The sequence below is a fragment of the Chelonia mydas genome, chromosome 10, assembly GCF_015237465.2.
Source record: "Chelonia mydas isolate rCheMyd1 chromosome 10, rCheMyd1.pri.v2, whole genome shotgun sequence".
Lineage (NCBI taxonomy): Eukaryota > Metazoa > Chordata > Testudines > Cheloniidae > Chelonia > Chelonia mydas.
In genome coordinates this window covers 49,307,382-49,334,981 of record NC_051250.2, presented here as the reverse complement: position 1 = coordinate 49,334,981, position 27,600 = coordinate 49,307,382, and the positions used below count along the sequence as shown (strand labels likewise).

The 27,600-nt window shown below is 40.7% G+C and overlaps 1 protein-coding gene and 1 long non-coding RNA gene across 4 annotated transcripts in view; both read left to right on the top strand.

The window, feature by feature from the left end:
* TMEM266 (transmembrane protein 266) overlaps nt 1–27,600 on the top strand; it is a 122,096-nt gene that overhangs the window by 67,108 nt on the left and 27,388 nt on the right. For all 3 annotated transcript variants that reach the window (XM_043523914.1, XM_043523913.1, XM_043523915.1), the window contains 5 exons: nt 595–668; nt 10,538–10,594; nt 13,020–13,158; nt 14,612–14,727; nt 27,274–27,460. In XM_043523914.1, the coding sequence (XP_043379849.1) occupies nt 595–668; nt 10,538–10,594; nt 13,020–13,158; nt 14,612–14,727; nt 27,274–27,460 (573 nt within the window). The remainder of the gene's footprint in view (nt 1–594; nt 669–10,537; nt 10,595–13,019; nt 13,159–14,611; nt 14,728–27,273; nt 27,461–27,600) is intronic.
* Nucleotides 1,888–6,042, top strand: LOC122461976. The gene is made up of 2 exons (XR_006284289.1): nt 1,888–3,472; nt 5,298–6,042. It is a non-coding gene; the product is annotated as an uncharacterized LOC122461976 (long non-coding RNA).

Sequence of the window (27,600 nt, the reverse complement as noted above, 5' to 3'; positions counted from 1 at the left end):
AAGAAGAACTGGCTGAGAGGAGAGTGGCACAAAAGCCCCTTCCTAAGGAGTACTTTTCCTTTCTCAGATTGTCTTGGAGTAACCTGTCCCACACTGCTTATTCCAACTCCTAACTTTGTTTTTCAGAGGCTCCAACTGCATGTTTCACTACTGGAGTGACTTGCAGCCTCCTATCCACAGGTGGCTTACCACCAAGGTGACCTAATTTCAAAACAGAAAACTGGGACGAACCCATTCATTCCTTAGCCTCTCTCCTGAGACTTCCAGTTAGTGTAGGTTTTAGTGGTGTTGGCAACTGTGAACAATGTCACCTGGGAACAATGAGTGAGATCACCTACTGATTTTACATAAGGCACTGAACAGCTATCAGATAACAACTTTATGGTCACTACTGACCTGAATTGATTTGAATGAGCAACTTAAGAGGGTAAAGCTCCATGTCCCATTGCATCTAGTCCCTTTGTTATATTTTCATTATAGTGTTTCAAATGATCTGCTTCTCCTAAATGTAAGTGGTGATGGTACTAGTCACCATTATATATAAGTTGCTACCTGGTACTAAAATTATGCTTCATTATATTGTGTTAATTACAGTTTCAAGTGCATCACAGTTTGCAGGAATTATTCACTGGATCAGCCTAGTCATCTTGTCTGTGTTCTTTTCAGAGGTATGTATAATGCATGGTGAAACACAATTGATTTGGATGCAGGACTCAGTCCTGCTCCCACTGATGTCAGTGGGAATTTTGATGATAGGAACAGGAGCAGGAACATGATGTGTTTTAAAAATAAAATAAGTCCGCTTTTGCCATTCATATTTGGAAAACCAAAAGATCTTGTTTGTATTGACAGTCGTTCTCTTTATTAGAGATAATTAGAATGGACCGGGAAAAATGGGAGAATGTTGCCATACAAATATAAGAGCAAAATTGTGAGGAGAGATAATTATACCTGTATCATCCCAAATCAGTCCCTTTAAATGATGGGAAACAGGCCTGGCTCTGAAGTCTTACTCCAGGAAATTTCTCATTGGCCTCAATCAGAATTTTGCTGTAATAAGAAATCCAAGACTTCATCTTATACAAAGCTTGGTTCTGAATAAGAATTAATCATGTCCTTTCATGATTTACTTAAGCAGCTCTCTCTGTTTTTTCTAAATATTTTCCATCCATCTATATTACTGCTGTATAGGAAAGTAATTAAATACAGCAAATTAGATACAAAGTAAGACTGAACAATGGTGAATTTCTGTGCAAATGTGTATTTGTACCATAATTGCATAAATTCATTAATTGGAAAAGCCCATATTGATAATACAATAAATGACTTTAAATTGAAGTAATTGACTGTAGTTTGCAACTTTATTCCAAAAAATTGTCATCTGTATTGAACTATTAATATATCTAAAGTGCTTCCAAAACAGCAATTTGGATTATTCCTCCGGGACATGCTATGCATATTGTTACAAAAATCCTATTACGTGGTTGTGTGTTTTTGAATTACACCAACATCCATGCCATGTCAGAAGACTCCCTGGAATATCTACAGTCCTGAAGAATATTTTTCTAGTTTCACTAGGGGAAAGGATTTGCATCCAAATAAAACAGAAGTTAGAGGCTGCACCCAAGAGTTCAGTTTAGCTTAAAAGGTTATGAGTATTCACCTGAGAAAAAGCAGAAGCCTTGATAGTCACAGCTGATGCTGGAAACCACTCTTGTTGGACAACTAGTTAGTTATATTACACAGCCATTTATTTCTATGGTTCTATTAATGGATTAAAAAAAATACCAAATTTAAGCAATGAATACACACAACCCTAAACAATACACTTTTGCTCCCAACTTTCAAATCCTGAGTCCAAACCTTTCCTACTGATTATGGTTCAGAAATAAATAAATACTAAGATAAACTTATTTTGAATATGATAGGCAAAGTTGTTTGGCTACCCTCCATCCCCATTTTGTGTCTGTATTGTATTTTTTCTTCTCTCTGTGTTTAGGACAATACGGGTATTGGGAGTGAATCTCCCCTCACTGCATTTAGTACCCCTTGTTCTAATCTTGTTGGCACCCACTTTGCAGTTGGCTTCCATCTTTGCAAATTGATGAATTTCATTCACCCGTTTGACCAAAGTTTGAATGTACATTAAAAAAAATACCACCAATAAAGACATGAAGTAGCCATATGAGGCGCACAAAGCGGCTAGGATTTTTGGAATTCTGTTCATCAATCAAGCTTCTGGAAACTTTTAAGAGTCCTAGACTGTGCTAATAATAGCTGCAAACATCATGTACTTCACCACTGTGACAGAAGCAGCTCCACAGACCACCTGAAAGCACTTTATAAACCACAGATCGAGAACCACTGGGGAAGGGGAAGAGTGAATTTTTCACCTTTGCTGCTGCTGTTGTTTTGCTGGAGATAGTTCTCTACAACATTGGATTAACAGGGCAGCAACAAATCTGTTTACATTGTGATGATTAGGATCAAAATAGAAAAGAGAAACTTATTTTTCTCATCTAAAATGAACGCTTAGAATTTCCAGACTATTGTCCAATGCTCCGGAAATTGCAGGCCGTGAAAAAGGCAGAGGATCTCTTACAGCATTTTCATTACATTTATTTAATTCCTGTTCCTCATGTAAGTGATTTGTCTTTGTTTGGGGTGGATAGAAAAGAATTTTGCTCTGTGGTTCGGTGAGGCTTTTACAATCATTCACTGTTCAGACCGGGCTAGGCAGAGAGATGGTATAATGATTTCACAAAGAGGGTAGGGTTTCGTTTGATTGATCAGACCGTATCAGATGCCTGTTGAGTATGATCCATCACTTATAATACTATTTTCCCCAAACCACACAAAGGCACTTGTGCTCAAAATTTGGAAAATTGTGGATTGATCGAAATCTTTGGTTATAATGGATAACGTTTGCAACTTTAACTATAGTACACCCATTTTATTGTCTCATTACAGTTAAATAAGAGCTGGCTTTCTGCTTGGTTGAAATGTAGTGGACAAATGTGCCAGGTACTTGCAGCCGCTAACAAAATTAAGTTGCTACTCCTCGAGCATTTTCCTTCTATCTTTACACTTGTGCTACAGCCACAACTCTTAACCTGAATTTACTGCAATGTGTTAATTTTATATTCTCCTCGTGTTAGTCTCCGCAAACTTTCCAACATATCACAATATCTTTTTTCAGTGATGTGCATATAACTTTTGCAAATGCTCAAATTAGATTTACTGGTTGTGATGCTTTGCCTGTTAGTGTCTGTTTACATATGTCAAGCCCGTACACCAAACAATACCCAGATGTTAAGACAGAAGAGGAGATAGAATGTCAGAGGGATATTGGGGCAAAAAGCAAAAGCAGCAGTCAAGGCTAATTCAGGATTGCACCATATCAAGAGGGTAAAACCAGCCCTGATTATACTTGGATGAGAAAAGGCAGACAGAGGACTTGGCATCGACTTTGGTAAGTGGCGTAGGGTCTGAATATATTTTAAATAATCTTATGACTTTGGTATTAGCGGCCAGATTCTGCAGCCCTCGCTCAGTCCAGTTGTTCCATTGAAGATAATGGGACTCTTCCTGTGAGAGAGGCCTGCAGGTGTGGGCTTTTTTAGCCTGTAGTACTCCGCTGTTGCATTGCTTTATATAGGCCCAATTCAGCACAGCATGTAAGCACTCTACTGACTTTAGTCACAGGAGTAGTCCCATTGAGGTCAACAGGACTGTTCCCATGCTTAAAATTAAGTACACACTAAATCAGGGTCTTTTTTTCCCCAAAGGTTTTGGAGTGGGAGAGCATTCAGCAGGGTTTGGGGTTCCAGTAGTTAAGGTGTTAATTGTCTGGGTTTTTTAAGTTTGAGTTAAAATGTATTAATTGGCTTGTCGCATTAAGAAGAGAAAGAGGACAAAATGAAACATATCACTCAAATTACATATAAACAAAAAATATTCATTGTAGTCTCTCATACTTGTACTCCTCCTTCATAATAATCTCTAGGAAGATTAAAACGTCTTAGGGGAGAGTCCTACAGAATTTAATTAGAATTAAGCCAATATGGTTCTGTAGACATTACTGGGGGAAAAGACCTATAGAATTTAAGAGAAAATAATATCCTTTCTGTATATTTTTCTAAAAAATCCTAAAGTAGTAGTATAATTCTCTATTAAATGCTGTATGTTTCAAGCAACCTATCAGTATAGAAAAATTAGAATTTAATGGAAAAGTATATGATTCTTCCATAATGAACTGGAACTTTACCTTTCTGAATGTTTTTCTCCATTCCCTATGCATACTAGTTTTATTATCATAGGGTTCCTTACATATGCTGGATTGTTGGCCATGTATGTGTATTGGGGGAGTTGTTAAGAAGAATTGATATTGATAACATTTGGTTTTGGGAACAGGTGGTGCAGAAGAAAACCTAGAAAAAATTACATGGATTTTATAAACTGATATTTAAAAAAATCAGTTAAACTTTGGCTGTGGAGTCTTTAATAGAGTGCAGAAGTTTAACTTCTAATGTTTTGGAAATCTAGCTCTGCTCAGCCATCCAACTTTGTCGCTATACAACAAGGTGGATTCAGGAGACCATAGGATTTTGTGGTGGGATAGGACTTTAGCACAAAGCCTTCCTAAAGTTTCATCCCTCTTATCTCAATCACATTTCTGACCCATGCAGTGTGCTAAACTGGTGCTTCAGCTGGACTCTCTTCAAGCTTGATTTCTTGCTGCTGATGAGATTCCTGCATCTTCTACACCATTCACCAGGGATGTAGATAAAACCCCTGGTCCAAACGTGACCAGAAGGAACTTCTGATGTAGGAAAGTCAAAGACTAAGTTTGTATCAAATTCATATTTGCTTCAAGGTAGCGTGATGTCAGCAAATAGGTCACTGAGCCATGTCCGTAAAACAGTTCTGAATCTAGAATTCTGAGTTTAGAATCCATTGTCATTCTCAATTACTATATTCTAAGGACAAACTTGGTACAGTGCATGTTACAGGAAAGTTTGTCTGAATGCACCTGTAGAATTTAGATACTATGTAATATAGGTAAAAAAAAAAAGAAAAGAAAAGAAAAGATAGTTGCTAGTGTTAGAGAATTTATGTGTTTATGCCTGCAATCTTGGTGTCACTCTGCTATTGCAGTTAATTATTAATTATTGTGGATATATTGTACAATAGAACGCAACAATTATAATGCAGAGCATGTGGAAAATATTTTGTACTATTTTAATAATGTGTGAGATGTTGTCAACTCTTACCCTTTTCTTTCCTTTTCCTTTTAGAAGTGTGACTGACGAGAAGCTGAATGAGATGATACCCATGTGGTAGAACCCTGAGTGTCAGGTTAAAGATAACATGTTCCTGAGTCTCCGGTGGTATGGTAATGGTAGGTACTAATAATTGGGGAAGCACTTCTAAGAACTGTCAGCCCATAAAAAGGTAAATTAAAACACTTCTAAACAGTATTTGAAATGAGTAATTAGTGGGATGACCTGGGTTGCAGGAGATAAAACTCTCATAGATGATGTCATGGAGTGAGGGGGAGTCAGGACCCTGCACCCCCACTTCCTGCAATTCACCGTGACTCTTAGCCAGCCAGTAACACAGAAGGTTTATTAGAGACGACAGGAACACAGTCCAAACCTGAGCTTGTAGGCACAGACAGGACCCCACAGTCAGGACCTTCTGGTGGGGGCGGGGAGATTAAAACCCCAGACCTGGGGCTCCCTCCTCTTCCCCAGCCAACTCCAAACTGAAACCCACACCAGCCATCTCACCCAGCCTCCCCCCAGCTCCTCCTCCAGCCTTTGTCCAGTTTCCCGGGCAGGAGGTGTCACTGGGCCCCAACCCCCTGGCTCAGGTATCTTCCCTCAAGGGAAGTCTCCCATCCCCAATGCAGACAGTCCCTGTGAAACTCTCCTCGCTGTGCTGCGGTGATCCAGGTGCCAACGTGTCATTGCATCTATGTTCCATGAAAAATGTGCAGCTGTAACAAAACCATCTTCTGTGGTTTTCCATATTAAACATATGTGAAGTTTAAAAAAAAAAAACACTCCCAGGTCAATACTCCCCCCTCCCTACCTGCGTCTACAGGTACACATACACTATAATGATAGAAAATGTCTATACATAAATAACAGAATAAAACCCTTCTCATTTTTGCCTTTTTCTTACAGAGACCAGTTTAAGTGGCATTGTATCATATTGCTAGAGTTCATGCTTAAACTTTGGTAAATATTATAATCACAATTCAGTTTTAATTCATTTCCATTTCCATTATGCAAACAAGATGTTCTAATCATTATTCTCCTTTGTCTTTCAGATCCTGCCACAGATTTTGTTTTTAAATGCACTGTACAAATATATCACATTAAGTATATTTTTGTTTGCCCAAGAAATATGTTGGATTGTTTGGGGAAAAAAATTAAAATGTTATTTGTAAATAACACCAACATTTTTTTATTCCAGTATTTTTCTATTTATCATTTACTTGACAGGTTCAAAATACTATATATGGAAATTTGTCTAGTTACGCTTTTTTGAGTGTAGGAGTTCTCAACAACCACCATGGAAGCGTGTTGCCAACATGTGTTCTCTGTGAAGGCCAGGGGTTAGTGAGAGAGGGTGATATTAGCTTGGAATTACATTAATAAGCATTGGCTGATGTGTACCGAGAACACTGCAGGTGTATGTTTCGGATACACACAGTGTTTAAGACACATTAACCATGCCCTCCTAGCTATATGGCCACAAAGCAGAAAATGAATGCATGATTAAAAAGACCTCTGTACAATTTTTTAACTTAACACTTTATAACATTTGATAAATGATCTGGAGGATGGTGTGGATTGCACCCTCAGCAAGTTTGCAGATGACGCTAAACTGGGAGGAGAGGTAGATACGCTGGAGGGTAGGGATAGGATACAGAGGGACCTAGACAAATTAGAGGACTGGGCCAAAAGAAATCTGATGAGGTTCAACAGGGACAAGTGCAGAGTCCTGCACTTAGGACGGAAGAATCCCATGCACCGCTACAGACTAGGGACCGAATGGCTAGGCAGCAGTTCTGCAGAAAAGGATCTAGGCGTTAGAGTGGACGAGAAGTTGGATATGAGTCAACAGTGTGCCCTTGTTGCCAAGAAGGCCAATGGCATTTTGGGATGTATAAGTAGGGGCATTGCCAGCAGATCGAGGGACGTGATCGTTCCCCTCTATTCGACATTGGTGAGGCCTCATCTGGAGTACTGTGTCCAGTTTTGGGCCCCACACTACAAGAAGGATGTGGAAAAATTGGAAAGCGTCCAGCGGAGGGCAACAAAAATGATTAGGGGACTGGAACACATGACTTAGAGGCTGAGGGAACTGTGATTGTTTAATCTGCGGAAGAGAAGAATGAGGGGGGATTTGATAGCTGCTTTCAACCACCTGAAAGGGGGTTCCAAAGAGGATGGATCTAGACTGTTCTCAGTGGTAGCAGATGACAGAACAAGGAGTAATGGTCTCAAGTTGCAGTGGGGGAGGTTTAGGTTGGATATTAGGAAAAACTTTTTCACTAGGAGGATGGTGAAACACTGGAATGCGTTACCTAGGGAGGTGGTGGAATCTCCTTCCTTAGAAGTTTTTAAGGTCAGGCTTGACAAAGCCCTGGCTGGGATGATTTAGTTTGGGATTGGTCCTGCTTTGGGCAGGGGGTTGGACTAGATGACCTCCTGAGGTCCCTTCCCACCCTGATATTCTATGATTCTATGAATGTTCTGTTGATGAAAGGTGCAGCCCTGAAGACTGAAGGCATCTGTCAACAGAACGAGCAGCTCTCAGGCTTGTTTACAGGAGCCCTCCCATGTGTCTGTATTCTGTTCTGGAGACTCTGCCTCTAGGTTGAGAGGCTGGGGCAGACTTCATGGTTGCTCTTCCTTTGGTCTCTGTCCAGAGACTATCAACAAGGGTGCTGATTGTGAGGGTGGTTTTCCCTGAGGTGGACACCTATCATCTAGAAACTGGACCAAGACCCACCAGTTCATTCCACATACACCACGAAACAGCCGTCAAATAATTATTCACACCAGCACAATAGAGGTAAAAAGCCTTTGTCACTGGCTACCCTTAAAATGAGCTAGCCAGACCCCTTAAAATGACAGTATTGCAGCCTGATTAAAACATTGTGGAGAGGACTTAAAGCAGCAACTACATTATGTGAAAAATCTTTTTTATGCCCCCTCAATAGAGTGTTTCAGACAACCCATATTCAGGGTTGTGAGCCAAAGTGTTCTGCTGTTTATTCTCTTTGTAGTGGATATACCTTATTATTCCAAAGATAAATGTCTGTGCATTCTGTCCACAGCAAAAAGAAATGCATTTCATAAGCAGTTTCTGAGTATATGCTAACTATTTAGCAGTCCTCCAATTACTCATTGACTTAAAATTTCACAAATACTTTCTAAGCATAGGACAAAATGGGCCAAACTCATCCCTCATGTCGCTCCATTGAAGTCAATGGAGTGGCAACAGGGAAGAATGTGTCCCAAGATTTAAATGAAGGAATGTTTCCTTTTAAATTTCCTATTAACAGCCTGCTGCAGAATTTACTTTGCCTGGCTTTTAGCTTACTTGCTGAAACCTTCTTTGCAAATTCTTGATCAGAAACTCAGCAGATTTTTACAGGAGAAACAAATCTTCCATTATAGACATGCCTTCCAGGATTTGATTCTGTTTCTGGAAAGGAGCTGGTAAGGTCTGGGCTTTTGAATATGACTTTTTTTGTTTTTCAAATCCTTGTTCTTTTGGAGCAGGGACTGAGAACTCTGACACTTATAGGACAAGTATGGAATGTCAACCAATGTGTGTTTTCAATGGGAATGCTGTGTAATGAAAATGCTGTAAGTGCAGGACTATTCAGATGTCCTAAGAGCCTGATCTTGAGATTTGCTGAGCACCTGCAACTCCAGTTGACTTCAGCTCCACACCAGGATTTGAATTTACTCCCATGTTCATGCTCCCACATAATACTGCTGAGCGTGGAATTGTTAGAGGAGCTATTCCTTAGATGGAACCTTAAAATGTTATGAAGTTCTTTCTGCCATTTGAACAGGGGTTTTTTTTTGTTTGTTTGTTTGTTTGTTTTTTTAATATGGAGATATACCTATCTCATAGAACTGGAAGGGACCTTGAAAGGTCATAGAGTCCAGTCCCCTGGCGTCACAGCAGGACCAAGTACTGTCCCTTATTTTTGCCCCAGATCCCTAAATGACCCCCTCAAGACAGTTGCAGTCTTGCCCCACAGGCGGCTGTGTAACAGATTAATGTAGTGACCCTGTGAATGGTTCATCAGTGTGCTAAATTTGTTAATCATTTTGGGATCCTTCAGATGAAAAGGTACTTTATATATGTAAGTTTATCAGCAGCAGCATTGGTTCCTGATGGCAGTTCAAGGTCCTATAACACTTCTCAAAGGGGAAAAGGGTAATCGCACTAATTATCCTGACTGGCATACCCCCTCAGATGTCCAATGCTGTGTGTGAGCTATTTTTAAGTGCACGTTAGCCGATCCATTTGCCTGTGTAATCACTGAACTACTGGTATTGTTCTTTTAAAAATTCTGGGTTTGATTATGCAGTGCCTTGCAGCCAGTGTAGTAATTTATATCTGTGTAAAGTGAGTATAGAAGGCTACCCATCTGTTTTGGAGCAGTTTCAACTCACTTTGTTCAGGTGAAAACAGCTACAGAAAGTGCAAGGCAGTGGATAATCAGGCTCTTGCGTATGAACAGTGTTATTCAGAAGAACCCAACGCTATTCTGTGTCTACGTTACAGTTATTGTATTCAGAGTGTGGTAGCAGCATAAACCCAGAGTTTTTGGTTTTTTAATATATTCATATTTGGAATGAATAGAAGACATGTATATTGACAGCCATTTTCATTCTTTTTTCCTGCAAAATTCCGACTCCTTTCCTGGCCTGGGCACCTCTCTCACATATCTACCAAGCTCTCTCTGATTAATTTTATTTTTAGACATGCAGAATAACATTTTGGTGTACTTTACAAGCCACACATCTATGTTTTAATCCTCCTCTTGCATGTAAAGTACATTTTAATCTGAGTTCTGCACTGCCACAGGCAGAATGGAGCCATAACTTTTGTGTGAGTGAAATTACAGTAATTTTTAATTTTAATTTGATCTTTTAAAAACACCAACACCAGAGAAAAATGTGAAAGATGCTGTTGGAATTTTCATAGAAATTCATCACTGTTTCATGGTATGTTCGCTTATTATTCCTCCTTTCTAACTAAATACATTAACCTTATGCTGTTTGCTTAATAGCGAGAGTGGGTGCAGACATTTTCCTCCCTGCACTCTGACTCCCTGGGACGTTAAAATGAGGAAATGCTCCTTTGCTGTGGAGAGAGAGAACAGCAGCCCAGGAGCATGTAGGGGTTAATTGTCTTATTAATTCCAGGAGATTTCTGAATGAGTGTCATGCAAATTATAATAAATTGCTGTCTTTTTCTTAATATTTCTTGTTAGACTATTTTGAGAATTGTGGTTCTCGGTATATGGGATTATATTGAAAACAAAATAGAGGTAAGTACCACAGCCAATGCTGTTTGTATTTCAGCATGGCAAAGTACAAATAATTAACTATTTCTGCAGTGTGTGCTTTAGCTATAAGAGTTGATGCATTTACACTGTCAGAGATTTATGCATGTTACTCCTTGCACACAAAGGTGAAATTAGATGCAAATTAAAACACTGTCTACAGTGGGAAGTATCAGACCGATGCTGGTTAGAACAGTGTTTTAAACACATTTGTTTCCATCACAGTTTTCGTGTGATTTTGCTGACTGGTGTGGATAAGAATTTCTTTTTGAGACCCTGTGAGTTAAACTGTGATTATATGATCCCTGTCGACATTATAATGATAACAGAGTCTGAGGATCTGGTTAACAATATGATTGAGATTTGTAGTGTAGATGAGGCCTAACCATGTTTCCATAATCAAGTTAAAACTAGAGCTGGTAGGAAAATTTTCATCAAAAAGAGTTTCTGTTGGAAAATGCTACTTTAACACCAAACATTTTCACTAAATTGTATAGATTTCAACAAAAAATCATTTTTGGAAAAAACATTTCAAAAATGTTGAAATGTCCCATTTTAATATTTTCAGAACTAAAACTCTGGATTTTTTTTTTTTGTTTCAAAAAAAAAAAAAAAATTGGCTTTTCCTCCCAATCCAGAGGGGGGAAAAAAAAAAAAAATCAAAATCTCAAAATTTCTATGGGGGAGAAAAATCAGTTTTCAAACTAGTTCTAATGAAAACCCTGAAATTCCAAGTAAATAGCCCATTTATGGGGACATTAAGTATCGTCTGCAATATGATTTTTTAACTGTGTTGTTAACCCACTCCCCAGACTTGATTCTGGCTGTAGTATAGACAAGGAATAGACTAATCCCCCACCATACAAATAATCTGTCACAGTTTTATAAACAGAAAACAAACTCCTGTCTATACTTGCCAAGGAGACCATGGCTGGAACCTGCTAGCAATAGTGGTGTTCAGGCATGTTTGTAGCTATTATGGTTCTGACCAAGAGTAGATAAGGCCTTAATGTACATAACTAACAAAATGGTAATTACTTAAGAGTTTACACAGCTAAAGTGCAACAGTAGTTAGTGTACATTATAATTTCAGTAATTATAGGATTGTTGTGATAGAAACAGGGATTAGATGGAACGTAGAGCTAATAAACTAAATGCTGTGCGGGAGAGGACAGGAAATTTGGTTTTCATTACATATAAAGCCACATTTAGAAGTGCGCAAATCTTCCATAACTAAACCTCAAACCATTTTATCTGACTTGCATATTCCAAGTGAGACATACAGTATGGGTTGGAAGCCAGGTGGCACTTGATATTATCCAGCAAAACATCAATTTCAACAGAGTTTCATTTCACTTTTTAAAGGGAAGTGTTATATTCTAGCATCCTCCAGATGGTGCCAGTGAGGATTACAACTTGTTATTTGCATCTTTACAGTGGATTATGTTTATGTTCAGTTCTTGATGTCTGTTGCTTACAGTGGGGTACATCCGGTTTCCCTGTGCAAACCATGAGTAAATGGGCCTTGAGCTTGGTCTTTCCAAAGGGGCTGGGGGGCACAGAATTTTGCCTTATGCCTTTCCAGGATGTGGTGGGCCAGCCCAAGCATTATTGTTAGCATTGCCCTCAATTCCATTCTCTCTGCTTTTCCAATGATCCCAACCTTGACATGCCATTTGTCCACTTCTCCCACAAACCTTTCCATGCCTTCTCCCCACATTGCCTTCCGCACATGGAATTGCCCTTCCTGAGCTGATTCCCCATGGCCACTAACCTCTCCTTATTCAGATCTCTCCTGAAGATCCATGTTTGCCAGGACACCTACAGGAAGCTAGCCAGCTATAATAACACGGTCATGGAGTCCTTGGGGATAGTCTTTATATCTCTGACAAACACAGACTATCCCAGCATTGAATTACTAGGATGTGGTCAAGTGCCACCTAGTCACTTTACTTGTTTGTTGTGCCCCTTTACTCCACCTCTTTCTCCCTACATCTTTTTAAAATGCAAGTTCTTTCAGGCAGGGACAGTGCCCTATTTTGTGTTTGTACCGCACCTAGTGGCTGGTAATAAATAGCCATAATAATGCAGCTCCTGGGTTGTAATAGCATTTGGGGCATCACTTCTACATGGAGATGTTGGCCAATGGACTAGTTGCAGACCTCCCTGGCCATGGCTCCCCCACACTTCTAAACCTGCGGATGATGTCACGAAGGAGTTCTGCTTCACAGCATACAGAGGATGCAGCTTTTTTGTGGCCTGCTCACCTCACCTCGAAACACACACAGTTTATAACTGCACCACTTTTGTTAATGAAGAGCCTTCCAGGATCACTAAGGAGGGTGGGAGGATTTGTGACCCTTAGAAAGGGTTTGAAAAGGCTATTCATTAAAAATCTCTCTCATTTTAGGTATTTGATGGTGCTGTAATAATTTTATCCTTGGCTCCAATGGTGGCCTCTACAGTGGCAAATGGCCCAAGCAGTCCTTGGGATGCCATCAGTCTCATTATCACTCTGAGAATTTGGAGAGTTAAGAGAATTATTGATGGTAAGTGGTGATTAAACTTTCTGTCTTGAGAACCGGTTGGTTGGGTAAGAAAAGGATTGTAACACTCAGAATTGCTTTAGAAAATATCTTTATTGTTCTACTTCCTCTAAATTTTAAAAGCAATGAACAGTGTTGCGACTCCCACTGGTGAGAATAGGAATTAATTCCATGGCTCCTTTATGAATCGTTCTTGCAGCTGCTCTTTGCCGCCCTCAGCATCCTCTATCGTGCCAGTCTACTTTCAGTTCCTGCCTCTGGTATAACTTTGTCTGATTCCCCATGCTTTCTTTGCATCTTGGAGGTTCCCCACAGAAAGTTTTCCACAAATCTGTTTATGCTATTAATTTGAGCATAATTAGCTGTGTGCCAGGGCTGTTTTGCCCAGGATTCCAGGACATGCCTCCATTGGGAAGCACTTGGAGAGAAGCGAGAAGCTCGAAGAGTTAAGACTGCAGAGAACAGGAGCAGTGTCTGAGCATGAAAACAAGAATTCAAGGAAGGGGCTATTAGCATAGGTGGAGGGCAGTCAGATCTATTATTAAACTGTAAATTGTTTTACTATCGGTGTATGGGATTCCAGGATGCAGGGAAGAGGAATGCAAAATGAATGAGGCCAAGGCAGGATCACTTTGCTTCTGTGAGAGAAAGAGCGTGTCACAGTGGCATTTGTGTTCTATACACTGAGGACTCCCAAGTTCCAAAGGGAGGGTATGCAGCCCTGTACGGGGAAGTACTGAGACCAAAGTTCAGGATCTGATTCAGGTTGTGAAGAACATCAAGAAAAACAGTAAAATGTGCATAGTCCCCTGAACAAAGTGAGCTGGCCTTAACTGTGACTTTGTGAAGATTTCAAAGGCATAAATGGCAGGTAGGCATCCATCTCCTATTGGAAGGCAAAGGGAGTTAGGTGCCTAACTGCTGTTTGTACCTTTGAAACTCTCACCCTTAGTCTACTGTTTCCCTCATATAGTTATTTCCTGCAGTTGTATTTAGGAGTCTATGTTAAAATGCATAGGGCTCTGGAATAGCTCTTCTCCTAGAAGCTGGTGCACAGCCATATGTTTCAAATGTTATCGGGACGTGCGGAATACAAAACAGAGAATGCTCTTGACCTGCCATTTAGAGGATCTGTGATAAGTGGTGGAATAGATCTACATTAGTGTAAATGTATTTCAGCTCTAGTTTTTCCTGTAACTCAAGTGATGGTTCGCAGCTTGGGATCTTGTGGTTGCAGGTGATTGAATTCCTTCTTCAAAAGAAATGCTATAGTTCAATCATAAATTGCTGTGTTTCATGCAGGAATTACTGAGTGAAATCCTATGGTCTGTGTTACACAGTAAGTCAGGTCGGATGATCATGATGATTCCTTCTGGTTTTAAAATATATGCAGACATCGCCTCTGATAAGCTAAACTACTGCTGAATTTCTTCAAGCACTTGTTTGTTTTTTCCAGCATATGTGCTGCCAGTGAAAGTGGAGATGGAGATGGTGATTCATCAATATGAGAAGGCAAAGGTCATTCAAGATGAGCAGCTAGAAAGACTAACCCAGATCTGCCAAGAACAAGGGGTAAAAATTCCATTATATTTTTATTTACGTATTGTCTGTCAAAGACACTGGTTTCATAAAGACTGAAATAGCTCAAATAAGTTGCCAAGGTCAGAGATTTGAAAAATTATTACTAGGAATTCTATTCAAAGATGACAGACTTCAACTTTAGAACTCTCTAGGATGCTAAAGTTTCTAGCAACTTTCAGGAAATTGCAGCCTGTGTTGTACTTATCCTTACCTCCCATTTGTAGGTATCTTCAAACCAACATTTGTTGTTTGACAGGTTGTCTTTTCCCCTTGCTCCTGTATGTGTACCTTTCAGGGGATAGTAACTGTTTTTTTTCATTTTTAATGGAAGAGAATAACTTCAATAACTAATTTATCAACTATCGATACATCAGTTAGACTCTTTTGACCAACTCAAAAATGCTGCAGAAGAAGCTTCTACCTAGTTTTTGGGAAAGTAAGCCAGTACGCCCCAGTACAGCTTCCCCAGGCGCAATTTAAAGGGCCTGCGGCTCCCAGCAGCAGCTGGAGCCCCCGGCCCTTTAAATTGCTGCCAGAGCCCCGGGGTAGTGGCGTTGGGGCTGGGGCAGTGATTTAAAGGGCCTGGGGCAGTAGCAACAGCCAAGCCCTGGGCCCTTTAAATCATCCCCGGAGCCCCGCCACCGCTTCCCCAGAGCCCTGCTGACAGAGCCCTGGGGAAGCGGCAGCGGGGCTCTGGGGACAATTTAAAGGGCCCAGGGCTCCGGCTGCCGCTACCAGCCAGGGCCCTTTAAGCCCTAAGCTAGAGCCCCCAGCTGCCGCTGTTACCCCCCGGGGGGGGGGAGGAGGCACCTTCCATTACAGGGTGGGCCAGAGCTGGCTCTGACCTCCTGCAGCCCCACCCCTTCTGCCAAGGCCCCGCCCCTTCTGGGGGCCAGAGCTGGCCCCAGCCCAGCCCCGTACCAGTAAGTCCCTAGACTTACTTTCACCCCTGCCTAACCCCCACTGTAGATGCAGCTATGTCAATGGAAGAATTCTTCCATTGACCAAGCTGCTGCCTCTCAGAGAAGTGGGTTAACTACATAGACAGAAAAACCCCTTCCATCAATGTAGGAAGCATCTACATTATAGTACTACAGTGGCACAGCTGCAGTGCCGTAGCTATGTCTCTAGCTGCTGTAGAATAGCCATAGCCCAGGTCTCCTAGCGCTCTGTGATCACGGATTGACAAATGTAGCTCTCATTGCATTAAGGGGAGTTGTGTATAGTCTGAGTTAAGAAATTTCCAGTGCCTGTTCTTTTCATAGTCTGTTGTTCATAGTTCTGTTTAGACATGGTTTGTAACTTCAGCCTTAACAAGTTTCCAAGTCTTAGGCCCCAGGCTTCCCAAAACTTACTTACGTTTAAGTACATGTGTAAGTCTTTGTAGGGTTGGGGCCTTAATTGTTCCAGATGTTAGTAACAATGCTTAGCACAACTTCACATCCATTAACTAATTCATCCTTCAAATGCCTTTGTGAGTTAAGTAGGTAAATAATATTATTGACATGTAGCAAATCGCCAAAGACTCACCAGCGCAGCACCTCCTGCTGGTCGTCTTGGGAATTAGCTCAACTCCAGCTCCAGAGTACCCTCTGCTGGCTAGTGTCTCGCCTACCACAGGCCCCATGTCCCTCCCGGACCCCGGTGCCCCTTTACCTCCCCTTACTCTGGGTTTCCCTTCCCAGGGGAACCCCCAACCCTCTAAACCCACCTTGCCTCAGTGGCTACTGCCAGTTGTCATCTAGCCCCCACTCACTGGGGCAGACTGCAGTCTGTCATGGCCACTCATCATTGGCAAGGGGTTAGGACCAGCTGCCTCTGCCTATTCCCAGGCTGCACCTCTGTAGCCCCAGGACCTTTGTAGGTCTTCACCAAGGCCTGCAGCCTGGGGGTTTACCAGGCTGGAGCTCCATAGCTCCCTTTGCCCTTTTCCCCAGCAGTGCTCTGCTTCAGGTACATTTATTCTCCCAGGCAGCTAGGTCCTTCCCACTCCAGGGCTAGAGTGAGACTTCCCTCAGCTCCTGGCTCACAGGCCCTTTATAGAGCCAGCTGTGGCCTGATTGGGCAGGCCACACCTGCGGTCAGCTACTCTCTCAGCAGCTTTCACTCCTTTTCCTAGCCGCAGCCCTCTGCAGAGCTGCTTTTAACCCCTGTTTTGCGAGTGTGGGGCAGCCGCCCCACTATACACCGTTTCAGAGATAAGAGAGAAGTGATAATTAACTAAGACCATGCAGTGATAGAGCGGGGACTTGAACCTACAATTTCCTGAATCCCATTCCAGTGTCTAATTTTATAGCCCACGCTATTTGGTTGCCACTCTTTCCTAAAGGGACAATGTCAGGTAAAAATCATCCATTTTTAACAAGTGCATTTCTGTATCCATGTTACGGGTAATTCCTTCAACTATGAAAACTTAAAAAGTATTGGGCCTTATTCTCTCTCACTGTCTTAACATGGGTGAGGCCGCTTTTCCCTGACAGAGTGATATAAAAGGGTCTGAGAGTAAATGAGAATTAGTCCCATTATAGCTAATTTTTCACAGTTTGTGCATGTGTTTTCCTTCCTTCATTTTTCTAACATTGGACAACAAGAATAAGCCAGTCCCTTTTTCTTTGAGTGTGTGACATTTCACTTTTAGGTTCTCATACACTAGCACAAGGCTAAAGGCTTTAGTTTGAGACACTGCAGGATAATGATTTTATTTTCCTTTTTGTTTTTCAATTAAAATCTCTCTTCACTGGAATGGGAAGAATGAATTTTAGTTCAGGGAAATGTTTCTCTTGATCTGAGGTTTGGTGAAAGCTTTATTTTCACAAAAGCTAAATTTTGGGATGCGTTTCGCTAGATGGTGCCCAGGAGAAACCATTTCAGAAGGAAGCCTGTCATCCTTACTCAGGGAAATCTCTCATTCACTGGGAGTTTTAGTTGTGCAGAAAACACAGGGTCAGTTGTCAAGAGAGATGATAGGCTCATTTCTGGCACTCAGCCCAAGCCAGGCTGAAGCAAGAGACAGAAAGGGCACCACTCAAGCACTGGGCGCAAGACAAAGGAAGACATACAGTCCAGAGGGATGGCAAAGTATCAGAAAACTAGAGCAAAGTCCTACAAATGCTTTCTTGCATATATGGTTAAATACTGTCAAAACCTAGCATCCATAGTCTGTGCTGTAATGGTTAGTGCACCCATACATCAAACAAAAAGAAATGTTGCATTACTTGATGGAGTAAATCAATGGAAACAGAATAGGGTCTCTCCTAGCTTCGAGGTGGCATCAGCTACAGAAAAAATATATACTAAAGAAAAATGACAGCATACTAATCTCCTTTGTTTTCATATCTTGCATTCCTGCCAAACAAATGTCTGAGCTATATATTATGAGGTAAATGCACTAATTTGCCTCAACATAAGACATTGACACAAGAACTGCATCCTCCCTTCGTAAACTGACACTTTCATAAGCGAGTGGAGAATAAGCTGTCAGCATTATAATAGTCAAATTGACACTGTATGTAGTGTGTGGTTGAGAGAACGTATCTTAATGTTCTTTAACATCTAAAATTCTGCCCGGCTTTCGAACACCAGCTTTTACACCATTATTAACATTTTTAGCTTTTTAAATGCAGACCTCTTCTCCTTGGAGCTTGCTGGGTTGAAAGTTTGCGTTCGTATTTTTGAGGTAACTATGTGGATTTTGCACAGGAAAATTCCAATAAGAAGAGGTTCCCCTACGATGGTAACATCTGGAAAAGACACATGCAAAGAGGAAAAGGCATTATTTTTAAGTTTCAAAGCATCGTATATATAGTGAGAGATTAAAAATATGGGGCAGATCCATAGCCAGAATAAATTCCCATAGGTCCAATGGAGCTGCAACAGTTTACACCAGCTGAGGATTTGCCCCATAGGTGCGTGTATGTGTGTAAGGGTCAGTTCTGAGCTGCTTATTCAGGCAAAATGCTCAGTGACTTCAGTGAGAGTTTTGCATGAGTTAGGAACTCAGGTTTAGTCTAAAGAATCTGGACAAGAGAGAAGCAAGCGGACTAAAAAATGAGTACTCTTCCTGAAGGTTATATTTTGAGAGCAAGCTAGTGATTCACATTGATTTACAAATTATCATTCATGGGTCTGGTAGCACTGCCTGTAGTTAAGGCTGCCTGACACTATCCATTGTAAGATCCTGTTTTCAGTTCTTATAATTTTGCCAGACATTAACCATGGGGACTGAAATTTTTCATTTCTGCTGTCTGCCTCAGGCTGAATTTTTCTGGAAAATTTCACCCAAAATGGTTCAGCTGTTTCTGAAAAAACAGTTAGGGAAAATATGTTGTTTTGCTCATGTTAAAAAAAAAAATTCTGGCTACCTTTTCTTGAGTGTCCCTCTAATGCCCCTTGGCTTTGGAGCAAAATTTTCACATTTGGCAGGATGGTGGCCTGTGTGTCAGGGATGTGCTTTTTTTTCTGTGAAAATCTGCCCAAATCTGACCAAGTTTTAAGCCTTTGAAAAATCACATTTTACACATTATCCATAAAGACTTGCTGGGGCTTTGCAGCTAAATTCCGTGAAGATTCCATCCATGCTGAGTACTCTCCAGGCCAGGTCTGAGCAGGACTTGCCCTGGAATTGTAGCTCTGGGCTGCTGCAGGCTGAGTCCAGGCACCAGAACTGGAGCACAGAGACTGTCTCTCCTGTGGTCTCCATGCACCCTGTGCTAGGTCCAGGCAATGTGGAGGAGAAAGCTGCCTGATTCAAATGCTGAGGGGACAAGAGAGAAACCTGAGGAGGGGAGCAAGGAGAGTAAATTGAGACCAGGGGCTTGGGGATGAGGGGAGACTAAGGCTGGAGGTGGCAGGAAAGAGGGGAACTGGAAGTTGAGCTGGGGAGACTAAGACCAGCTGAGCAAGAAGACTAAGACTGAAAGTCAAAGGAGAAAGGAGACTGGGATGGCAAACCTCTGGGGTGAGAGGAAGGAGGTGGGGGAAGCAGAGAGAGACAATGATTTTATAGATATGACATATTTTGTTTTAAAGAGAGTAAAATGGACAGATCACATTATACCACTTTGCACATAACATCATAAGTTGTGTGTACAATTTATCTTTTGTAAATGTGTTATAGAATAGATCATAGAGCAGATGTAACAGTGAAGTCTTCTTTAAAAAAATTAACAAACAGAAACTATATGTATCCAAATACTGACTTGCTCTTTTAATTGCATTTATTTTTATGGGGGGAGCTTAAAGGGGGGAAGGGAGATTGGCAGATGATCAGATATCACATCTATAAAATACATATCCATTCTGGAATGACAGAAGAGGCATGTATTTGCAAACATAAAAAACTCTTTCCAGATGTTGAATTTTGGCTGGTCATACATTTGAAAGTCAGAATATATTTTATGAATTAAAGTACCATGCACTACTATTTCAATGTTTTCAGTGTCCCGCTGAAATTGTTTGAATTTGTGGTATTTTATTCAGTACCCACGTTAGAAAAGCTACAATTAAAAGAGAAGGCAGTCAAGGTAGAAAGTATTAAAAATACTGACATGACATAACTGCATTATTTCACAAAACTTCAGAAATATTAGAACTCACAATAATAAGTATTTATAAAATGGACTGGGTTAAACTATGCACATTGTAATTTTGTACTAAAGATTATAACAAGCATACAAAGTTACAGGTGAAACAGTTTTATTAGACTACCTTAAAATAAAAAATGAATCCAAAGCTTTCATTAATGGTGCAGATTCCAAGCAAGAAAGGTGTAGCTGTAACTTTGGTGTCAACTGTGAGGGAATTTCCATCCCACTACCAGTTCTGGTCATAGATCCTCAGTTTATGAACTTTCTTGCATACCTTCTTGCTTAAGAATGCTTCAGCTTATGATCCAACCAAGACTGCAAATACAGTCCTATCACAAGAACTGCTTTTCTGTCAAACCATGCAGCATTGGGTTTTTCATCATTATTAAAACCATAACTATGGAAGCTAAGATGTATTTTTTAACTTAGTAATTTGTAAAACAGCTGCTAGTTTAATGGCATGGCTATTTAGCTGGTAAAATTACGTATCAGAGAAATCACTTATGTTATCCTTTTGCAATAACTTTAATTTATTTCTAACTATCAGTCATTTTCCTAGTGAATGGCAGGCAGCCAAGGTCATCCTGTGTTTCATTCTGACCATAAATCGTTAGTTTGCAACTGTCTCCTGGTTTTTATTGTTACCAACAATGGCTAAACTAATGGAAATAAACATTGGATTGTATCCCAGTGGCAGATGAGTTTTAGGGCAGGGCATTCTGTACAGACAGCACTAATAGAATTGAGCAAAATTAATGCTAGTGCATTAGACAGGAGTTAGCTTCTGGCTAAAGTGTTCATTGATCTCTCCAAGGCTCTGTCAATCATACTCTGTTGCTGGACTGTTAAAGAGAAGTAGGATATGATTCACTGCTAATTCTGTCCCTTCTTGATTCTTATGAGTGTTATACAACAACAGACAGGATGGGTGGCACTGTTTATAAATCCAGTCAGATAATGGCAGATGTTCCCTAGAGTTCCATATTGGTCTCTGTCATTTTATCTGTTTATAAATAATTACCTAGTGCATTGCATTAAGTGGGGATATGCATTGTAATGCACTCTAATTCTTACTGTTTTGTTTACAGCCAAAGCATCACTAATTGTGTTTTAACAGCATGTACAACTAATTTTGCAAACGGCAAGTTAGTTTAATTCTCCCAACAATGTAGTAAAGAGCTTTACCTCCAAAATTTACACTCTAGTTATGACTCCCTTTGTTAAATCCAATGATTGGATCGTTTCAAAAGCCAATTAGAATTTGAAGGCAATTTCTCTCAAATCGGTGTAACTACCAACCAAATCACAGGCTTAAAAAATATTAAGAATCTTGAGATGCTTAATGTTCTGGCTTAGAATTTGCTCAGCCAGTGATGTAATTGTTCAGTTACTATAGGCTGAAATGGTAAGAAATACTATGCCCAGTATAACACCAGAAAAAGGGTTCATAACAGAAGAAAGGAGTTGCCTAATCTCACAGAAAATGGCTTCAAACCCCTTTTCCTCAATAATGAAAGCACTAACGCTTCAGTCACGCACAACACATTTATTTTACTCACTTCAGCACATATAAATATGGAACCCATCTTGACTATAGCAATTCATATTTTAAATAATAGTGTAGACATAACAAATTATCCACAGTGAGTGAGTGTAAGTTTGGCCAGTCTCCCTTTTACCTGTTTCAAAAGAGGCATATGACCCAAGTCCTGTGAAAGTTCCAGAGGTACAGCTGAAAAAAGTGCTCCAAGTTTTGACTCTCAGACAGTGGGACAAGATAGATTCTACCAGTCTAGAACGAAGTGTAATCTACCTGGTATTTTCTGAAGCTACTGGAAACCTGGTTCCTTTTAGATAAAAGTTTTTCTTAGATTGTAAGCTGTTTGGAGTGGGAACCATGTTTTCTAGTGTGGGATTTTTTTGTTTGTTTTCCCCCCCAGCACTTTGGACAATAGGAGCCTGTTCTTGATTGTGGCCTTTGGATTCTACCACAATATACCTGTTTAAAACAATAAGCTGGTTTTACAATATACCTAGTTAAAACAAGCCCAAAAATTAAGACATTTTGGAAAGCTGTTAGAGACTCCATGAGGGAGATAACAGGGTGTCAACTGTTAGATAACTCCTTAGTATGTATATTAACTTGTCTTGAAAACTCTGTATCTTATAAAAGCCATAAAGAATTGATCACTCCTAGTTGTTGCTACAATTACTACAGCAAAGTGGTGGAAGAGGAGTGACTGCCCTCTAAATCTATTGGCTGGTATCTAAAAGTATGGGAAATTCTGATACTAGAATACTTATCCCATCAAGGCAGAGGTTTAGAGGGGAGAAGCAAAAAAGATAATTACTTACAAATCTGATGGAAATTTTTGGAGTTTCCTGGAAGAGGGTCATCACCCGCCATCATGTCTGATAGTTTGAGAACTTTCTTTGAAAATGAAGGAAGGGAGAAACCCCTTTAATAGTCAGTTAAACTCAAAATTAAGATAATAAAATAAGGAGGATAGATAGGAACCATCTTACTACTAGTCATAACCTTTATTTTTATTGGCTTGTTTATACTAGATAAACCTATTTTAATAAATCCTATAGCAGTATTGCAGAATCTTAAATGTCTTATCTTAAGTATAAAACACAACAAAAAATTAAGTTATTTAATCTCTCTAGATCAGGGATCTGCAACCTTTGGCACGCAGCCCGTCAGAGAAAGCTGCTGGCAGGCAGGGACGGTTTGTTTACCTGCAGCGTCCGCAGGTTTGGCCGATCACAGCTCCCACTTGCCGTGGTTCGCCATTTCAGGCGTATGGGGGCTGCGGAAAGCGACGTGGGCCGAGGGATGTGCTGGCCGCTGCTTCCCGCAGCCCCCATTGGCCGCGGACGGCGAACCGCAGCCAGTGGGAGCTGTGATCAGCCGAACCTGCGGACACTGCAGGTAAACAAACTGTCCCGGCCCGCCAGCGGCTTTCCCTGACAGGCCACGTGCCAAAGGTTGCCGATCCCTGCTCTAGATGAATAATTGGATGTAACTAATTTTAAATTGATCCTTTGAGTAGATCCCATTTGTGAGCTAAAATGATTAGAAGATGTCATGTCTCATTCTTTATTTTTCCCTAAATATTTTAATAAATATCCATTTGTTTTTCATAGCAGTATTAGTTTATAATAGCACTAAATGGTGATTTTCCCACTCTCTTCTTTTCAAACATGCTAACTTAAATTAATAGACTTTTTTGTTTTGTAAACATTTTTAACAGAATTTCATGTATCTTATTTACTGTTGTCAGTAATCATTTTAAGGGTTTGCATCTCAGTTGGCCAAACTGTATAGATTACCTTACATAAATAATGGACAAAGTGGGAGTGTCATAAAGATCATTAATACAACACACTCACTCTTCTGTCCTGGTGGTAGAAAAGCTGTAGCGGACAAATGGTAGCATTTTATGCCCACTTTCCACTGATGTAAATGACTGCACAAGTTTCGTGACAGTGATGAATGGGAAGTTAGATGCTGACAGTTCCAAATGGAGGGGGGAGAGCCTACCGCAACTCTTTATAGCTGGGTGGGTTTCAGTACAGTGTGAGAGTCATCAGTATTTCTGCTATTAACTTCTACGTTTCTGTGTCCTGCTGCTCAACACACATGCATTCCACTGAAGTAAATAGAACTATGCTGATTCACACTAGCTAAGCATCTGGTCATCTAAGTGAATTCCTTTAACAGTCACTCTGATCCTCCATGTTGGTCTTTAGCCAAGCTGAACCAGCATAAAAGGTAAGGGTGAAAACAGGACAAACAACCGGATCATATTTGCAAAGAGGAATAAAAAGGGATTCACATATTGTTGGGGAAGTGTATAAGGCCTGTATATGCTTCTCATTCCTCAAAAACAGGGGAGGGAAACTTTCCACACTACCAGAGATATCAAGTACAGATTTCTGAGGTAGATAAAACTAGATGCTTTGTAGAAATTACTGGTTTCAGAGTAGCAGCCGTGTTAGTCTGTATTCGCAAAAAGAAAAGGAGTACTTGTGGCACCTTAGAGACTAACCAATTTATTTGAGCATAAGCTTTCGTGAGCTACAGCTCACTTCATCTGAGTGAGCTGTAGCTCACGAAACCTGATGCTCAAATAAATTGGTTAATCTCTAAGGTGCCACAAGTACTCCTTTTCTTTTTGTAGAAATACTGTACATAGGTGCACACTTTAGCAGGGCTGGCAATTTGGTGTGTGGTTTTGTCCTTTGGCCATAAGATGGCAGTAAAGCTATTTCTGTTGTTTTACTTTCTCGGCAATATTGCACTGTTCACCTGGATTACTGTTCTTCGCTATCTTTGTCACTCCAGTTTCACTCACAGTCAAAATATTTATCTTCAGCCAAGATATGAATTTTTCCAATTTAGGTTATAAATATTTGCTTTGAGGAAGTGGAATTGTCTGGAGATTAGAGTACAGAAGTGGGAGTCTGGAGATCCAGTTTCTATTTACATTTCTGCCACAGATTTGTTGTGTGACCTTGGGTCAGTTGCCGTGCCTTGGTTTCCCCATGTTGTTTACTTATTGTAAATAGTTTAATCTGTTTGCTTTCTGAAACAGCTGAAATCAAAGTTGGCTTTTGTTTTCCAGTTAGTCATGAACAAGATTAAAAGAAAAAGAACAGCATCTTTACTAAATTAAAGCTTTTTGTTGCAATTATTATTAGTGCTGGTGCTTTGGTTTCTGATGCTCAATATTATTAATAAAGGGAGAGATTATCAAAGGCACTAAGGACTCCCACTGAAAGTGAACAGGAGTTAGGCACCTAGCTGTTCTTCATGCCAGTGTAAATCTTCCCCATAATCTGTTTCTTACCTATGATTTGTGTGGTTATTTTAAAGATGAAATTTTGTGAGATTTTATTGCACTATTTTAGTTCATGTTCTTGTAAAGATTCAGTATTGAAAGTTGAAACTCTGTTATCCACCTGCTCATGGTAGTATCTAAGCTGGAAAACAGAGAGATCTGTACAGGCAATGGATAGGTCAGGGGATTGGTAATGAAATGTAAAAACTTTCACCTACAAATTATTGGTTCATATCTGGCCCAAACTGGCATTTATGAAAAGTCATGATCACTATCTGGCTTTTGAAGTAGGAAGCTATTGTGAAAGGAGTTGGGGGTCCCAGTCCTGTCCTTTCTTCAGTCATGTCTACACTTACAAGCTTAGAGTGGCACAGCTGTACCAAAGCAGCTGTGCCACTGTAAGATTGCTCATGTAGCTGCTGTATGCCAATGGGAGAGAGCTCTCCCATCGACATCACAAAACCAGCTCAACGAGCAGCGATAGCTATGTTGGTGGGAGAATATCTCCCGCCAGCATAGCACTATGCACACACGCGTTTATGCCAGCAAAACTGTCACTCAAGGGTGTGTTTTTTCACACCCCTGAGTGACAAAAGTTTTGCTGACGTAAGTGCTAGTGTAGACGTGGCCTTAGTTAATAGGTAGCCACAAAACCACTACTGTCAATATGCTTGTTGGAAGTTTTAGTGAAGAGCTCAAGGATTGGCACGGGATAGAGACTAAATGACTCCCTCACTCCTTACATGTGTGTCTTACAGGCCAAGTGCCATTCCCTGTACTGTGGGTAGAAGACTTCAGTCTCCAGGGCTGCCAGTCTGGTATCTTTTTTTCAGTACAGGGAAGCTGTTGTCCATTTCCCACTCCAGTAATACATGAATCTCAACCTGGAAGAGTCCACTTCTCTCTATAGCTGACCACTAGTCCAGTGTTCGTACTAAATCAATGGAGACCATTGCTTTGGTAGCCTGACAGTCTTGCTGAATCATGGCTTTTTAACAGTCCTGCCTTACATGGAATGAACTAGGACCACCACATGTATAATCTGACAGCAAGACGGATTTGAGTCAGCATCTCAGAGACGAAAGCCAGAACCATATTCAGTCAGCTAACATGCCATTACACACAAGTTTTTAAGAGCTAAGTTGCTAATTTCCCTTCAGTTATGAAAGTGTAGTGACAGGTGCATTGCAGTGTGCACGCTGTTTGGCCATGCAAAGTCTTTTCAGATCTTTCAGTTAAGAGGCACAATGCTGGAAATTTGAAATGCATTAACCTATCACTTCACTAATTTTCTTTTCCCTCTCACTGTGTGTAATTAGAATTGTATTGGTCACCACCGTACGTCTCCATCTTTTGAAAGAGTTGCAACCCAATGCATTCCTTCCTCAGAATTGTGGTGGTTTAGGTGTGAGGGTTGTAATGCAGAGGAGGGAGTGAAGAAATCCTCAGCCCTCAAATGAGGATTCAGAGGACCCCTCCTGTCCCTGCCAGGAGGGAGATTTCTTGCATCACAGGAGGCATGTGTCTGTCAAACACAGGGAAATATACTGGCTCTGTCATTGAGATTGCTACAGTCTAGCTCTCTGCCTTTTGGTCATTGTCACTTTTATTGTACACAGTGCCGCCCAGCATAGGATGTAGCTTATTCAAAATAATAGCAATAATGGGTCAAATCCTGACCCCTTCTCTGCAGTTCTAGAGGGCCTTGCCTGTAGCAGAACTGCTGTGGTTCAGTTGTTTGAGGGAGGAAGTCCTTGGGTGCAGTGGGGAGAATCCCCTCCATGGAATTCATTAGTGCAAAGTCCAGATTTTAGAGCTGTGTGTCAATAACAGGAATCACCCTGAATGATGGTTGAAATGATTATACAGTGAAACCTGTATTGGAGGTCACACTTATTAGGGAATTTCGTCTCTTAAGAAACTGCCCCAAAGTGATCTCCAAACCTAATTAATACAATTTCCCTCCACCTTTCTTAGAAGACAATGAGCATCCAAGCAACCAAGCAACAACTTGGGTGCTAATCTAAACTCCATATTTCTGGGGAATAATGATTTCCAGGTAGGGTTTACTTGTGTCACATCATTTTATGTTGTTTTTCCCCTAGTTTGAAATTAGGCAGTTGAGAGCCCACCTAGCTCAGCAAGATCTGGACCTAGCTGCTGAGAGGGAGGCTGCGCTGCAAGTACCCCACATGCTGAGCAAACAGAGCAGCAATAGATATAAGGTAGTGGCAACTGGAGACTCAGATGATGAGGCCACTGAGAATATCACCGAGTTACGACCACCACGAGGTGAGTGCTATGTATAGTACCAATTGCTTCTGCTGTTACCTTACATGGAATTGTTGAATTCACTGATTATTCTCATTTTACAAGTGAATTGATTACATTCCCTGGAGACTGCACTTCCCCATTTGCAAGGAAGCCAGGTC